We start from the raw sequence: 18,082 nt of genomic DNA, 5'->3' as shown, positions 1-18,082 counted from the left end.
AAGTCTTGGGAATGCTGTTAAGTTGTATAGGAACGTCAATTTGGAAAAGTGTTTGCTCACTGTAATCGTTTATCCTATTGCTACACACCCTAATATGTATTATATTATATGTATGTAAGGACAAAATAAAGTCTGTATTGTTTTTGTTTTTTTAATTGGTCTCGCATGTAAAGGCTGCTTGATGCTGCAGTGGATTGCTGTGAACATTGCAGACTGGAAAACACTGGAAAAAATCTTGAAAGTAATATTCCTTTGTCAACTATGTTTTATGTTGCTCTATACATGTACAAGTAGAGAATATTATTTTCATGTAAACCAGATCTTTGTCAGTTAAGACTGACTTCCTGCTGCCTCTTGCTGTCACTTTGACATGAATCTAATGGTCCAATCAAATGACTCAATACAATGGCCCAATCAAATGACTTGATTTAATGGTCCAATTAAAGGGGACCTATCATGCAAAATGCACTTTTGTACGTCTTTTATACATGAATATGTGTCCCCGGTGTTCCAGGGAACTCACCAAGTGTCAGAAAACACAACCCTCTCTATTTTCCTCCATACCCAAATCTCTAAAAAAGGGGCTGCAACGGATCTGATAAAAACTGATCCAGATTTGAACACTTTCCTGACGTCAGGACAGTGGCGTTACGGCTATTGGGTCAACTCCACCAATCAGGAGGAGACAACCACGGCATTGCCGTTCGAAAGCGCTGGAGACGTTGTATTACATATGCCAGGCCTCTAGATGGTGCTGTTGCTCACAGAATCAACCCTTGCTAAAACAGATCTAAAAAATGTCAAATTGAGCAAAATGAGGCATGGCTAAAATGCATGATCTGTTTGGTATTTTGAAAAAAAAAAAGTATAAATATGCCTTATATACTGTACAGTAGGTATGGTCCTACACTATATTATTCAAATATAGCATGATAGGTCCACTTTAAATGGGCCGATATAATGACTTGCTTCAATGGTCCATTTAGTGACTCAGTCCAATGGGCCTATCGAAAAAAAGGTCCCAATGGGCCTATCTAATAACTACATTCAATGGGCAAAATCAAATGGTGAGATTACTTTGGTCCAATCAAATGACTCGATTCAATTGGCCAATGAAATGACTTGATCCAATTAAATGGGCCGATCAAATGAGTTGCTTCAGTGTTCCATAAAGTAGATTACTCCGATGGGTCTATCAAATGAAAGGATTCCAATGGGCCAACCAACTGCCTCTGTTAGTGAAAGAGAGAGAGATGAAGAGCAGAGAGTAAAAGGTGTTTGACCTTACTCAGTGTCTCCATGGAAACAGGTGCTGTGCGGTTTATCATAACTTTCTGACAGTGGCTTTGCTTGGAACAGCACACACAAACACAAACAAAAAATTATAAATTCTTGAACGCTGCATTGTTTTCTTAACTTTTCTGCTCCCAATAACCAATAAACAAGTCAACAATAATGGAAAATATGCTCAAAGGTTGTCACAGGAAAACTGAGCAGGGTGGGCCCAAATGCGGATAGCAGAACGTACCAGAATACCTTTATTTAAAGTCCAACCCAGGCAGAGCAGGGCAATACATGCTTTTATATACAGTATACATTGGATGCCCTGCTGGCTGATTAGGTTAAAATGCAGATGCAGACAAAACAGCAACTTAAAGCCACCAGGGGGCAGATCATATCTAAACAAACTGTCTGTATATTATAGGTCTCAGATATGTACAAAACATGTCTGTGGAGTGTTTGGCTATAGGAATACCCAACATATCATGCATTGTAGCATGCCATTAAGCCCGATGTTTCAGCCCTGTTCCAAAAGTGCTGATTCTGTATATCTAGCTCTAAATGCTAATGAGCTACTGCTCGCCACGCCCCCCTTTGATTTAAAAAAACACAATGGTGCTCTAGGAGGAGATTTGGGTGATAAGGTGGACGGGTGTTACCTTGATTGGTTAGTGGCTAATGGTTGCACAATCCAAAAAAAAGTTGTGAGATCACAAAGTGGCCAAATTTGATCAGCTCATTTTCAGACAGGTTTTTTTATAAATGGTTCAGGACAAATGGAGATAATTTTTACCCTGAAACTTTCCAAATCTCTTAATATGAAGATATTTATAGGCAATGCCGCATGATGTATGCACAAGCAAACATTCTCCTATACGTAAGTTTAGTGCATGTACAGATGGAGTGAAGATGTCTCTGTTCAGAGCATATTGTACACCACTACTGCACATTTGTGGTTAAACTACAGAAAAGCAAGTTTACGGAAACTTCAAGTAGCTTATAATGATGCCATGAGAATATTGCTGAAGAGACCTCGATGGTCTAATGCAAGTGAAATGTTTGTGGCTGCAGGAGTCAATACTCTACAAGCTGTTTTAAGAAATCTCATGTATAAATGTATTTGCCGGCTTAATGACTCTGATAATGAAATCCTCTTGGCCTTATCAAACATAAGGTTTAGTACTACACGCTACCAATCACAGCTGTGGAGACATTGGTATAGTTGTCTCTTTGTAGGACACTGATTTAAATTATTCTTAAACTATGAATTTTTTTAATGCTGTGTATGTAATTTATTATATGTAATGCCTTGTCTTGTAATGTCTTGTCTTTTATCTGGACCCTGAGTCTGTAATAAAGTTTTCATTCATTCATTCTTAACACAGAGGGGACACATATTTATTTATAAAAGACGTGAAAAAGTGGATTTTGCACAATAGGTGAACTTTAAGGTGTTGGCCGGTACATTAGCAAACAGTTCATACATTTCACATCCAGTAGACCCAGAGGAATTATCTTTAAATGTAGCATCAGAGATACCTTTCTCATATCACAGTCATTTATTTAGCTACATGCTTATTTTTTCCCAACTACATAGTTGGTTGTAAAAGTCAATTCATTTAGAAGTAGCCCTTAAATCACCCCACTGTCTGTACGACGCTGCACCCCAAAGAACACCTCGGGAGAGAGGGATGTGTCGATTTATTTTGAATGCATGGCACTAACTATTCTTCCTACTGTCCTCATTCAGTTTGACTTCTCTCTTTTTATGCAAATAATATAATCTTCCATTTTGTTTCAGTTTCTGTTCATTAATATTTGATGTAAAGTGGGACATGATGCACTTTTGTTTGTTTGTGTTTGTGTTGGGGGAGTACATTCATGTTTGATGTTTGAAGGGAGGGAGGGGAAGATAATCACCAGCAGCAATTCAAGTTACAAACCGTGCTGTTGAATGTTGGATGCACCACCAGAGGCCAGCAGGCTACAGTTATGACTGTGACCGTGATTTGTGCCAACAGATATATGAGCACATGTATAACACAGTACATAATTCATGCACATAAAAGGTACTCATTCAACATATCCCAGTCATCATTGATAAGCTGCTTCCATTTCATGTTGCAGAAGAACTGAGGCGGTGGGGAAATGAGGTTTTACATAGCCTTCTCATGGTTTCAATATAATTTCCAAGCTAATATTACGGATGAATGATTTATTAGATGTGGGGAGAGCATCAAATACAGCAGACAGAAACATCTGGATGTGGGTCAATCTTAAGATTTATAATTGTATTTTGTTATCTTATTATTATTTGTTTCTGCTGTTGATGACTGAGGACTATTATCATGATTTTTGAATGAACCATACAGCCAAGACTATCCATGACAGCTATGGAAAATGGGCTATAACAAATTAAATGCATACTTTGGGTAATCATTTTATCTATGAATTTGTATAACAGTTCTGCTTCACCGATTATAACATTTTGAAATCTGTGTGCATCTTATAGTTAAATGAGCCCATCAATCTTCCATAATGCAAGTAGGATGTATTGTTTTGTTTTGACAGTGCACATTTATAATTCCACTTAACACATAAGTCAGGACTGTAAGAAAAACAACACATTTTCATATTCTCGGTTGATATTCTTTTCTGCTATTGGTTTGTTCCTTTCTACCTCTTCATCTAGTTATATTTTCAGCATTTCCTGCATGAATAGATGTTAGGATGTGTTTTGACAATACATTAGCTTCTATATTTTCCAGCATCATTTGTTTCACCCTGTGAGGCACGCACAGTATTGCATACAGTATAAACAAACACACACAATAAGGAGGTCACCTTGAGGTGTGACGCTGAGCCAAGCTGGGGTATATACAGTATATATATGTATGTGTGTGTGTGTGTGTGTGTGTGTGTGTGTGTGTGTGTGTGTGTGTGTGTGTGTGTGTGTGTGTGTGTGTGTGTGTGTGTGTGACTGTGTGTTTGTGTTTATGCACCCTTGTGGATTGTGTTTTGTTCACTTGTTTTCCTTTCTCATAATCATTAGACGGGCTGTAAATCACTGCAATCATGGATATCCATGTTCACATTTCCATAAAGGGCACAAGTCAAAAAATCTATCACTAGTGATAAACAGAGCACAACACAAGGAGTATTATCTCAGTCAATGTACCCCCTTGAGGATAAACAAACTCCCATGAACCATGTAAACAAACTGAGGAGTCCTTCAACGTGAAAATCCTTGAACACTACAGGAAGGATGAGACAAGGCCATAAAACCAGGGTATAGCTTGTGCACATGCATAAGGACATGGACACACATACCCAAAAGCTTCCCCTGCAAGTATTCTGCCAACGTCTATCCAAGGAATCACCAACTGTTTAATTTGATTTTGAAATAATGGTTCGTAGCAATGTGAATGTTCCAAGGTTGTCCCTTCAATCCGTGTGTTATACAACTTAATTGTTTAATTAATTAACACGCCTATGACGACAACGAGTTGCATATTTATTCCTATGTCCATTTGTATGAGTCAGGCAAGAATATGTTGCTTATAAATTGATCTTTGGCCTTTTGCTGTCAGACAGTTGAATAACAAACAGGAATAAATACAAACAGTCACACATGTGTTTATACTGGCCGTACTCTGTTTTCCGTCTGGCTCAGAAAGCATCCAACCTACATGGTCAACTCAATCGGAATCACATTTTTCTTATTATTTTAGCCCTGGCATTCAATTCCCTGACTCAGTTAAGCCGAAGATAAGATTTGGAAAATGGAACAATGAAAGCCAACCGCTGTGGCTAACAGACCAGCCTGTCACACAAAGATACATGCAATATCATATTCCCTAAATCCAAAGGCAGCTTATGTGTAGATGCCATGGTCAGGTCCAAATGTAATTAGCCACAAAGTCATGGTCCCCTAAACACAAATCTGCTGTGGAAGGGGAAATCATGTAAAGGTTTTTTTTTTTTATCTCATTTGTATTAGATTGTCCCTCACTCAAAGGGAGAGATAGAGAGGGGGAGGGGGCAGTGGGAAAAGGAGGGTTGGAGGGTGTAGTATTTGGCATGACCTAAGGAGAGGGTCGTGGTAAATGAAAACAGACTGATGCATGCGTCGGACCAATCCCACAGAGGTAGTAGGCAGCGTTTGGCCCAACCCCAAATGAGAACCGTGAGAGGAAGCGATGATGACTACAGCGCGTAGATCGGCAGCTGGAAGCGAGACGTGCCCTGGTTTCTCGGTTTGAACGGTGATCACAAGTGCCTGCCAGCACCCGTAGGCTACACATCCAAGGCACCGGAGAGCTTTGACTCGTACAGTTGGATCGGAGAGGGATATGGTCCAATATTTCTCTCTCATCTTCTCCACTCTGATTTTTGGTTTTGAGATGCAGCTCATGTTGTGCCATCCTGTCAGCGCGGTAAACTTTACGGCATATGAGTCAAATGTAACTTGTTAAAAGTGCCAAAAGAAAGAGACAAGTTAATTCACTAAAAATGTCAACGACGTACCTTAGCTCTCAAGCGCCCAACCAGAGCTACCTATCGACGGCTACCTACGAGAAGACAGACCCCTCGGAGATGGAGAGGCAAATTCGCGTTCTGCTTTTCGGCTTGTGCGTAATCATCGCTGCTGCTACCCTTGTCGGAGGTGTGTATTCTCTGCTCTCACTCCTCCGGTTGAGGAGAAAAAGCTCCTTGTGTCTTATCGTGGCTTCTATGTCAGTGGACGACCTCCTCAGTGTGGTCCCTCTGTCCTTGTTCATGCTCCTGCAGTGGGAGAGAGATGGAGGTGGATGGTCGGGCAGCCTGTGCACTTTATCTGGACTTCTGTACGTGTTCCAGGGTGTTTCAAGCAATATGAAGGCATGCCTCATAGTAGCTTACACTTTTTATGTCACCAAGAGATTTGGAGTACTCCAATCTGTCCGCCGGCCACTAAGAATGATGTGGGCCATTGCCGGTGTGTGGGCAGTGAGCCTCGCCGTCAGTGTGTTACCTTTGTGCGGATGGGGAAGCTTTACGCCTGCCCCTCTCGGGTGTTTCCCAGAGAGCGACAGTTTTTACACCCTGATGTTGTTCTCTTTATATTCCATGTGTTTCTGCGGAATGTTATTTTTCTTTACCCCCCTCACCTATCAGCTGCTGTGCTCTAGGGAGCCCCAGAGGACTTTACTGTACCCCAGCTATTCGGAGATGGCGAGGGGACTGAGTGGCTCTGCCCCCCTCTGTGACCTTCCTTCTTTTTCCCGGGACAGCCTAAACAAAAGTTTCGGGGCCTACAACGAGCTGAGCCCGAGTTCATGCGGGACGAAGATCGTGGAGAAAGAAGACAGTGGTTTGTCCCCAGTGTCTGTCAGCGGGCAGAGGACAGCTGCTATCGGGGATACACCAGTGGTGTTTGCACAAAAACGCTTCTCCATGATCCTTGCGGTTGTCCGAGTTATTTTATGGATGCCAATGATGGTAAGTAGCGTGATAAATTCAAATTATTCTAAATTAGTGTGTAAAAAAACGTCCCTGTGATGGAAAAGAAAGACAATTTAAGCTATCCCTTTTTGATGGAGACCCATTGCAAAACCCTGGATGTCTCTTGAAGCAACACTAAACCACAGTATTGTATTACATTCATTTACAGTTTTGAAAGCATTTGGACATCCTATCATAGTTTGTGTTCTCATAAGAAATGTTAAACCGTGACATTTAAAGAACACAAGACGACGTCCTATTAAATTAACTTCCATTACAGGCCTTGAGTAAAATCATTTGCCATGTTTTAGTCAACACCGAAAGGGCAGCATTCATTGGGTTGCATTTTGAAATACCTTATAAGAGCATTTGTTCTTGCTTAATCAAAACGTTAATTTGATGAAAATCTGCAGTGCAGCCAGCAGACAATGATGGGCAAACCGAATTGGCAACACTGAAAAATGAACAAAGCCAAAGATTTGATTAACACAGAAGCTGTCAAAATGTCTCTGATCAGAATAAAAACCTGTAAATGCAACAGGTTTTATTTGTATGGTGGACATTTTAATTGTACATTAGTTTGTTTGGTTTTCCAAGAAACAAACATGCCTTTCCAAAGATGATTTGTCTAGTGGTATCTTTTTTATTGCTTGTGTTTGTAATACAGATATATAATATATTTTTCGGTTTATTTTCAATTTAGAACAGTCATAGACAGTTCAATAGTGTGCCTCTCAAGAAAATGAAAAACTAAAAAAGCACAGTTTGGGCCTCATTTCCATCCATGTGCCTCCCTCCCAATATTTCCTCATGCATATTGAATCACGGACTGCTCAGTGAATTTATCTTCTATTTCCCTTCATTCACAGACGTTGGTGCTTGTGCGCCACGCAGTAAATGCACGCAGCTCATCCCTGGAGACGCTGAGCTTCTTTCTTACTCTGCTTGCCCCTGCGGTCACTCCATTATTCGTGCTGTCTGAGCGCTGGATCCACATGCCATGCGGCTGCTTCATTAACTGCAAACAGGATCCAACGCAGGAACCCTCAGGTAAACAAAATCAAGTGTATTTCTACATAATAAACCCTTAGTTCCCCATTTTGCTACCCTTTAAAGGAGAGGGAAGTAAAGTTATAACACAATTATCCTTAATTACTTTTTCACAGTGATGAAAAGAAGATTTGAGTTCAACCTTTCCTTCCAACAAGGCTATGGAGTCTACAAGTTGTCACATGCCACTATGCATCATAACAGTCCACCTCTTGGGAAGCCTGACTTTCACAGCTTCTTTAACTGTGACTTCCCCAATACCCGCCTTGAGACACTAGAAAGCGGCGGGCTCCTCAGCCTAGGGCCTGATTTTGATTTCAGCACCACATTCCCTGTGGACAGCTCCTCTCAAGCAGACCTTCCATTGGAAGCAGTGGCCAGTGGAGGAGCGGCACTGACTGATTGTCTTTCACTTCCTCATGAACACCACGGAGTTGAAGGCGACCGCTGTGTCCCTTCGCATCACAAGGAGCAGGATCACAATCTCACCGATACGTCATTTGTGTTCGAGGGCCCAGAGAGGAGGCTGTCGCATGAGGAGTGTCGGAAAATCGAGCTGACAGACTGGGAGTGGTGCAGGAGTAAATCAGAGAGAACACCAAGACAGGTACTCCTCTGTCGAGAGTCTTCAGTTTATTAACCTGATGTTGAACCATTAAATTAAGTAATTTGTATCTGTCATTCTGTGGTTTATGGATGCCAATAATTGCTTTTCCAACCTCACTCTCGAGTGTTTCCCGAAACTAGTTAAATAACAGCTGCATTAGCAGTCAACATAAGCATGCTCTCTAGAGAATATCGTTTAGGAGTGATTAGCATCTAAGTACCATAAAATGGTTGGATTCAATCTCACTTTCTGTGTTTACATTTAGTTTATAATGCAGTCTTGCTGCATTGCTAAGTACAGAGAAACAGACACAAGGCTATAGGATGCATCTTTTACATGACAAGGCTTTAGAGAAAAGAGTGCATTTTTATCTGTCTGACTTATTGTTTATTGGTCTGTTGGTCAGTGAGGTTGTTTTTTTCCCGCATCTGTGAATATACCTCTTTATAATCAAGCTGACAGACTGGGAGGTGGCCATGTGATTTAGATACAATTGTAAAAATCCTCTCTCCCTTAGCCTCTCTTCTCTCTTCTCTCTCAGCAGATATTGTTTGTGCTAAGCATCAATGGATTCCGACTAATAGACCAATTGATCAAAATACTATCAACAGCATACCACTTCAGTAACAAATGCCAGCCTGTCATTCAAAACAATATACATTCATTGCTATCCCACTGTAAAATCAGAACAACTCTCAAGGCTTAGTTCAGTTCATTAACTTACTCTTGTGGGTTTTCTCTCTTTTTGTAGGCAGTGTTTACTGTTTCAAAATCAGTTTTAATGAGATTCATCCACTCAAGATTAGCTCCCCTTACTGTATGTGTGTTTGTGAATGGTTTTGTGCAAAGCTGTAATGTGGCATGAAATCAAATGAAAAAGAAAAACTAAAACAGGAATCCAACACATGCTGTATATCCATATATCTATAGAGCAGAGTTGCATGTTTAGTAACATTGCGCTCATACAGGTATTATTTACTTAGTCACTCAAAAGATGCACAATGAAGTAGAAGTCAAATACCGCTAAATGTAAACCATCCACGGCTCAAGACAGTTTACTACTGGCACAAAACATCTCTCTCCACTAATCCATTTTTTATCAATTTCTGTGTTCTAGTTGACACCCTGTGTTCCTGTGTTCCCAGATGTTTATTTCTCTCCTTGAGTTGCTGGACTTAATACAATTGTTCAATAAGGACAAAATAGCCTTTATTTACCCTTTATGACCTGCAGTTTTGCCAGTTCCCCCGGCTGACTTTATTTTCTTTAAGAGGCTTTAGCAGGTTTAGGAGGCTATTAATGCTACAAAGTTAGGATACATTTTGCTGAGGGAAACATTGGCCTGGATTTATTCACAGGGGTCCCTTGACTTTTCACCTCAAGCCAACTGAATTAAATGGGTTATATGTGTACCCACGAGTCTCCCCTTTACACACATTACCACCTAATGCAATTCCCATGCAGTTTAGAGCAAAACTCCTGCCATTTTTAGCATATAGTATAAACGTGTTATTATCTCCTATTCACGATTTTCAAGTACACCTTTATTTTTAACATTTCAGCATACTGGGGTCCGGGAAAAGTCTTGGATTTACATAAATTGGGAATGTCCTGAAAGCTGAGAATATATGCAAGCCACGAGCACATGCTCCGACTTTATATATGTCTCTCTTCCTCTCTGTCTCTTTTTTACTTACAAGTCTGAAAATGTTTCGGGTTTGAAATCACTAGAGGTCGGAAAGTGTGTGTGTGTGTGTGTGTGTGTGTGTGTGTGTGTGTGTGTGTGTGTGTGTGTGTGTGTGGCCTACTTCTCATCTACATTTTTCTTCTCAAGCAAAACTATGTATATTGTGCTCCCTTAGGCTGTGTTCATTGATTGGGGTCCTTATATACAAGTATAGTATACAGACAAACAGCAAATACAATAAATAACTAAAAGCTGCCCAAATCTAGCAAGCACCCCCTTCCCAAACACAGTCACGAAAGACAAAGTTTGTGATTTGAAAGCGCTTCCTGCCAAGGTTTTGTTCCTCGTCCATCTGTTCTCCTTACTGCCAGCCCCTTTGGCCTTCAGTGTCCTCAGGGAGAGGTGGAATTAAAGCTCAAAGACATCTTTACCCTCTCAGTGACTTTATGCTCTCTACTTGAAAACAAAGGGCTTAGGGCGCACTCAAAAGCCCACTCCCAGACAAAAACAAGATATAATGTGCAATCATGCAGGGAACTGAAACCTGTTTACTTTGAGAACACATCCTGATCTGTAAATAAGTGTTGTTCTCTCCAATAGGTTACAAGGTAGATAATGAGAACAACTATTGAATCGGAATGGATTGGAAAGATAGCACAACACTAATCAATAATATGTCAGGATCTGCAGCCATCATTAACAAATATTGAACATCACTTATGTTGCTTATATGAAGTGGGTATGCAGTTCTGTGAGAATTTACTTAGAAAAAGCAGTGATTTGAACTGAATGCTAAACTTTAGATGTTCACAATCACAATGCTATCACGCATATGTTTTGCAGGTATGTTTATCATCTCTGTTGTGTTGGGTTTGCCTATTAGTTGGTGGAATTATTTCTGAGAGGAACATGAATGTCTGGGCCAAATTTGTAGTCATATCATTATACTGGAATTAGCTAATAGGTCATAAAAAGGTCATTCATTTTCTGCAGACCTTTATGAATGTAAATTGCATGACAATAAATTCAAAAGTTATAATCCTGCCAGGAAGAAGTGCCAGCTGCAAAATATGCATAATGTAAATATTTGCCTAGATTTCATGCAGGTTATACATATATTAAAATTACACTTAGAAATAACATTTGAAGATGAGAGAATAGCAACATTGCATGTAATAAAAACATGTAGGCCTACATTGTGACACACACACACACACACATTTTTACTTGACAATGTGTTTTCATCTTAGCATGGTAGTCTCTCTCTCTCCCTCCATGTCTCTCTCCTTGCACAATGACAGGAAAACAGACAGAGTCAGGGAGGACAAGCGATTGACATCCTCTTTGTTCCTGCTGTGTGTCATAATCACAATCAGATCATTACATTGAACCAATCTAAATAATTTAGAGGGCTTAATGAGACCTGCCAGTCTCCCCACTGTGGCAGCATACTTCTTCTTCCCCCTGCCAGAAAAATGAATTTGCTCAAATGATCATGTGACAGAGGCTCACATAGATTTACTGTGGAGTGAAATAATCTCCATGAAATAAATATGACTGGAAAATCTGAAATGTGATTTGAAATGAGAGTGAGAAACCCAGAGGAAATTTGATTAATGTTTAATACACTGAAATGATGTTATTCAAATTAAATTAGTAAGAATAACATTTCTGACAATGGCTAAATGGCTCATGAATTGTATACAGCTTTCTGCTGTGAGCCTAACAAATCTTTATTCTACCAAGCAGCAATGACAAGGCTAACCATATTTAAATTTTTGATTGAAATGGTTGGTCGACACATAGATCTCCCTGCCATTGACATCAAGGACACGATCTAAGCTCAATTAGTTTGAACAAAGGAAAACATTTTCTTTGTTCTTCTTCTCAATTACATGATAAGCAGCCATATGGAATTTTGTAAAATGCATAATATTATTCTCGACTAATGGGACCAAGTTAATACATAAATAAAGATGTTGTGCTGGATATTCACTGAACTTTTTCTTGCGTTTTCGTTTTGTTTTTATGCAGCGGTCATCAGGTGGTCTGTCAATACCCCTGTGCGCCTTTCAGGGCACCGTATCTCTGCAAGCCCCCACTGGGAAGACCCTCTCTCTTTCCACCTATGAAGTCTGCAGTGACGGACTCAAAATCTCCCCCAACAATGCCAAGAAGGTAATAACCATCAAAATGGACCATACTTATTAATATGAATGAAAATGAAATATGCGTATTGCTTTCTTGCTGTATGTCAGATAAAAGGATTGATATCACTCTTATGTCAGTGCAAGTACAGAAGTTGTGTATATCTGACTCAGCAAAACAAATCATTTGATTTATTTTTGCTGAGTCAGATATACAGCCGTCTCAAGTGTAATTCCCAAAGTGTCTAACTATTCCTTTAACAATTGTCTTCTATTTTACCTACTAGTTTTGTTAATGTCCCATTGACAACTTGGGCAGATATGTAAGATAAAGAATGAATTGCATTGTGACCCCATACTTTTTATAAATAACTTGGATTATAAATCTGCTTCAAAGGTGGAGGTGTATCGCTCCAAATCAGTAGGCCACGAGCCCAGTGCAGACGAGTCATCATCAGGAGGCAAGGCTGGAGACGTGAATGTCAGCAGTGTAGGGATGGGCGTGGGGATTGGACTGGGGATGGGCATCGGATCTGGTGTGGGGGACACCAACGTGAAGATCCACCTTGAGGTGCTAGAGATCTGTGACAACGAGGAGGCCATGGACAGTGTCTCCATCATCTCCAACATCAGCCAGTCCTCCACCCACACCCGCTCGCCGTCACTGCGCTACTCACGAAGGGAAAACCGCTTTGTCTCCTGCGACCTTGGGGAGACTGCTTCCTACTCTCTGCTCATCCCCAGCAGTGGCAACCTGGAGGCAGAAACCATCAATATCAACATACCTGACACTGTAGAGGCTCATCGGCAGAACAGCCGGCGGCAAACACAGGAGAGCTCGGGGTATCATGAGGAGATACAGCTGCTCAACGAGGCCTACAGGAAGCAAGATGGGGAGAGGGAAGAGTGACGGAGATATCCAGGATAACAAGAAGTGTCTCTTAGGAACAGCTTGAAAGAGCCCCTCTGATAGCAAATGAAAGACACATTTTCTAATCATTCCACATTTATGTATTTTATGTATAGACCTGAGAGGTGACAAAATTAGAGACTTTATCCTTTTTCTCATAAAAAGGCTGCACAGTGTCAGGAGTTTCCCTTTCACACACTCAACAGGATATTGTCCATATCAGAAACATTGTCACTAAATGGAGTCCATTAGCCTGGGTAGAGCCTGCAGGAGGCCAGACAAATAACAGACAGATTACACCTCGTTCACATGGATGGTTCGTAATTTGTCGTAATTTGACAGAAACTTCCTGCATCAGTCCTTGCACACATAACTCCCTGAATCTCATTGTATTTCCAGTTTCTCCAATTTCAAGCCAGCCACGATAGAAACGCCATCAACGCGCCGACTCGCTGTCTATGAATGGTACAACGAGCAGCTCTATTAACACATGGACTCAAAGCAGACAACACACAGGGTTTGCTCCTGGGAGCTGGCAGGTTAAAGTCTGTAATGTGTGATTTAAGCAATCTGGCTTTTGTGTTCTCACACAGAGCTCCTCTGGGTATGGTATAGATAATGTCAGGGTTGCAGCGCATGTGTGAAAGGGACTTTAGCTTAAGAGTTTTATTAGTCCGTTTGCTTACTCTTGTACTTCCGCTTTAGATGAAATCACAAGAGCTAATGCATCACCTGTCTGTAGAGTAAATTAAAACAGATAATTCTTCAAAGGAAGATACAAAAAAAAGAAGAAGGTAGGAGATATCAACAGTATTTCAGCAGAGCATTTCTTGTGTCACCATTTAGCAGCCTGCATCTTACCTAAAATGGATACAGGTTGAGAGACATTCACTAAGACGATGCGGTGCCAGGTCTAGTCACAAGTCTGATATGAAGCCACTCTTGCAGACTACGTCATTGGTGATTCAGCCATGAGGGGAAGGGTCATCCGACCCATGTGTCTGACTCATCTCAGTGTGTGTTGTTGTGCATTGTTGTGTGTAAGAAGTAGCCTGGCCCATAACAATGAGGCTATTAGAATTATGGTTTCAGATGTCATCTAAAAGTATTCACATGTTTCTTTCTTGCAAATGTTTTTATTCTGCATACTTTTTATTGTATCTGTGGTGTGTTTTCTTTTGAGTCCAGGTGATATGTCTGTGCATTTAGAAATATGTTGCTAATGAGAGGGACTACTATACATCTTAAACATATCAAAAAGGATAGTACAGGCCAACGATTAGAGTGAAAGTGCAAGCGATTATTGTAGAAGCAGTCAAGAGTGCTGTTTTCTGCCTCATGCACATTTAGTGAAATCGAAATGTGTCACAGTGTGTATTTGTTTACTACAGTAGGCACTAGGCAGCAAATGCATGTACATTTTAGAGCCACTTTGGGGGATCATTTCCCTAACTGCTCGGTTCACTGCCCATCCAATCAGTGAGAAAACATGGTCTATCACTTTCTACATGCATACATTCTGGACTAAAATGTTATAGATATTATATATTTCAGTACTGTTTTTGGTAACCTGGAATTTTACGGAGCCCCCTAGAGGACATGGAGAAGAAAAAGAAAAAAAATTTGAAAAATAAATAAAATGTTTTGCGAGATATATATGTATATGATATGTATGTATAAGAATACAAACAACATGACGTTACAATCATAGCAAGTAGACAACGAGCTAGAGTCGTTTTTATCAGAACAGTTCGATACGCGCCGTCATCCGAGTTTAACTTCAAGAATTGGTCACAATCTGCAGCTGGAGGAGGAGAGTGCTTAGGGACCGTCTACAAACTGCAACGGGATTTTGCGAGATCTCGCAAAAGTATTGCGAGATCCCGCAAAAGTATTGCGAGATCTTGCAAACAATTTTTTTAATTTCTTTTTTCTATTTTTTTTTATTTGTTCTTCTCCATGTCCCCTAGGGGACTCCGTAGAATTTAAACATCAGAAACAGTGAAAAAAAATATCTCTTTCATAGATAATATCCAGTACTTAAAGGCATATTTACAGGTGTGTAAACTGTTGCAGTAACATGGTAAAATAAGTATTTCACCTGAAAGTACATATTTATTTAATTTGTTTTTATGATGTTGTCATATATAAACAAGCCGTTTGGTTGCTTGTTCTTCAAAACAACATTGGCACTTGCTTCATTTGCAGGCTTTTGAATTGTCCTTTAGCAAGTCCACTTCTCCAGCTGCAGCATATGCCAGCCTCCTGAAGAATATTGTACCAAAAAATTGCGATGCATTTCTATTCCGATTGCTACCCGGCAAAATGTAAAAAGAAAATAATGTACAGGCGTATGAATCATAATGAATGTAACATTTTATTCAATGTCAACCATTTGAGATGTTGATGGTGCCAAAGGTTTTCAATTGAGCAGCTTCATCTCCACAGCCTAACCAAGAGGAAATAATTTGATCATCTGCTTATTCTCACTTTTAAACAGGACAACAGTTCAGTTTCTGGTCAAGCATTCTCATAAATCCTTGTGATCAATAAACTGCTATTTGCTTTGTTTGTGAGAAATTGGTAGTTGCACATTAGCTGTACAATTGCATGTCAACTGAGTCTTGTCGACCGTCTCACTGATATAACACATAAACCACTCAATGGTATTCTTTAGTAGGCCTACTTACTAAAAGAAAATATAGTGCAATAATGAACTACTTGAAGAGACTGACCTAGATACGTACTGTGGCTGCCATCATTGGTTGTTGTGCCCCTGGATGACAGTAATATGAGTAATCCACATAGATATTTTTGTAATTCTCTTTTGTGAGTGAGAATTTGCTGACATAAAATGAGCAGTAAAGACAAATACATGTATATCTTTTAGGAGGGTTTCACAAATTATACTTTGTACAGATATTTGGTGATGTGCCTTTGTGAAATGAGAATAAATGGAGAAAAACCGGAAAGCAAATAGCAAATCAGGTAAAAAAAGAAAAAAAAGGGCATATTGCAGCAAAAGCAAAAAAGCAAATAATATTAAAAAAACTTTAGTTATCAAAGGACCTGGACAGAAGCCATTCCGAATGTTTTACCATGTCTCTCTGATACAAGGACTTACACCTCCCACTCACAACTTCTGATTTTGCTGAAGTAAGAAGGTGGAGGTAAGCCTGGATTGAGAAGTAACACGAGACCTCTACTCCAACACATACAGGCCTATGCCAGGAGAAAAGAAAAAACAACCAATGTTAGAATATGATGCTTTTCATCTTGGTTGAATAATTTATTATGGTCAGAGATCCTGTGTTTGCAACAGCCTTGAGGGTATATGAAAACAAGGTGTGCAGGAGAATCATGCATCTGCAGCATCATGAGAGTAGGGGGAGGGGGCTAGCATGCGAAAGTCCTTTCTTCACTCACATCTTCGTGTTTCCACAAGCTCTCTACTACTCAAAAGGCTTCCTCATATCTCTCCCTCCTGACATATCTCTGCTATATTCTCAACTGGTTATTATACTCTCCTCTTCTAGTGTTTTCCACTATTTTCCTGAATTGCTTACTCTCTGAATCCATTGAGATTTAAGTTAGGCTAATTCCAGTTTGTATTTCCTGCTGAAATAGAGGATAAAGATTGAAACAAACATTAAAAAGGCTTATCTCTCACACAATGTGACAATAGTTAATTTAATCTGGAAATTGTATTTTCACTGTAACTGAGCTGCTGTGTAGCTGCATTTCTAAAACGGTTGATAACACTATGCATGCTGACATGAACACATGTTCACATCCTCGATGATGACAGAAAAGGGGAGTGTGTGAAGAAGAGAAATAGATTTAAAAGTGGTGATGATATTTCATGACAGATGTACAGTATGAGGGTGGGATAAATCCACCGCAAATGACACTCACACCTTTCATTCCTGTTTATTTTCTCTTGTCCCTGCAATCTTAGCACTAATTGGGTGAATATTACTTTTATTTTTAAAAGACAACATTTAGAAGGAGAGAGGAGAACAAACACATCTCTCTAACTCATTTAATATTCCAGCTAATTTAAACAAGAGGTTTCTCCCAATTAGATATATGCTCCAACTGTGGGCATTCATTAACAAACAGGGTGAGTGAAGGGTGAAGAATAAAGTAAATGTAAAATAGAAAATAAAATAAGAAACATAACCTGTTATTGATTGAATTGAATCTGTTGCCTTCCAATTGTAAATCACTGACTCTAGTGTTGCCATGTTTGTTTTCAGACTTAGACATAATGAGTTAAGATCAAGCTTCACATGACAGACGTGATGTAGTGTCAAGTTAACAATAAATTGCTAGAGAAAAATTGTGTTTTAATAATTGGTAGCATAATTAGTCCAGTGGAAAGCTGCCGTTTTAAACAGACTAAATGCTTTGAATCTGCAGATGATATTCAACACAAAAGAGCAGAGCCAGGACCCTTTAGGTGAGCAGTCATGGTAGATCTTTTTCAATTCACTGTAACCTTTAAGGCCCAGATAACAGTCTTCTTCCCTGATATGTCCATTAGGCTTGGAGCAGCATGAGCTGATTAAGGCAGTTAGCAGTTGGGTTTTTAGAGCATCATTATTCATTTATTTTCACATCCTTGCTTATTCAGAGTCTCCAAATTAGTGATTGAATAAACAATGGTTTATTTTCATAGATGATATTATAAACAGTATACTCAAACAGGCATTACAATGCAGTGGAATAATAATAAATGCACCAGAAAACATGCCTGATAGAAGGTCTAGGGTTAAATAAGATCAGAAAATCAAAAGAAACAACGGAAACAAGGTTAAACAAAAAGGATCCCAGTTGGTTAAACGTTAAATAAACAGGGGCACAATGTAAAGCAAGACAGGAAGCTAAGCAACTAAAAGGAACAACAACCATAT

The 18,082-nt window shown here is 39.7% G+C and overlaps 1 protein-coding gene across 1 annotated transcript; it reads left to right on the top strand.

The window, feature by feature from the left end:
- Positions 1-5,793: 5,793 nt before the first annotated feature.
- Positions 5,794-13,591, top strand: LOC117470514 (probable G-protein coupled receptor 149). Its single transcript, XM_034115313.1, has 5 exons — positions 5,794-6,762; positions 7,635-7,815; positions 7,932-8,422; positions 12,144-12,287; positions 12,654-13,591. Exons 1-5 carry the CDS (start codon positions 5,794-5,796, stop codon positions 13,164-13,166), a joined length of 2,298 nt encoding a protein of 765 aa, XP_033971204.1. The 3' UTR covers positions 13,167-13,591.
- Positions 13,592-18,082: the final 4,491 nt, after the last annotated feature.

This window comes from Trematomus bernacchii, unplaced genomic scaffold, assembly GCF_902827165.1.
Source record: "Trematomus bernacchii unplaced genomic scaffold, fTreBer1.1, whole genome shotgun sequence".
NCBI classification, from domain to species: domain Eukaryota; kingdom Metazoa; phylum Chordata; class Actinopteri; order Perciformes; family Nototheniidae; genus Trematomus; species Trematomus bernacchii.
This window is presented reverse-complemented; position numbering and strand designations above follow the sequence as displayed.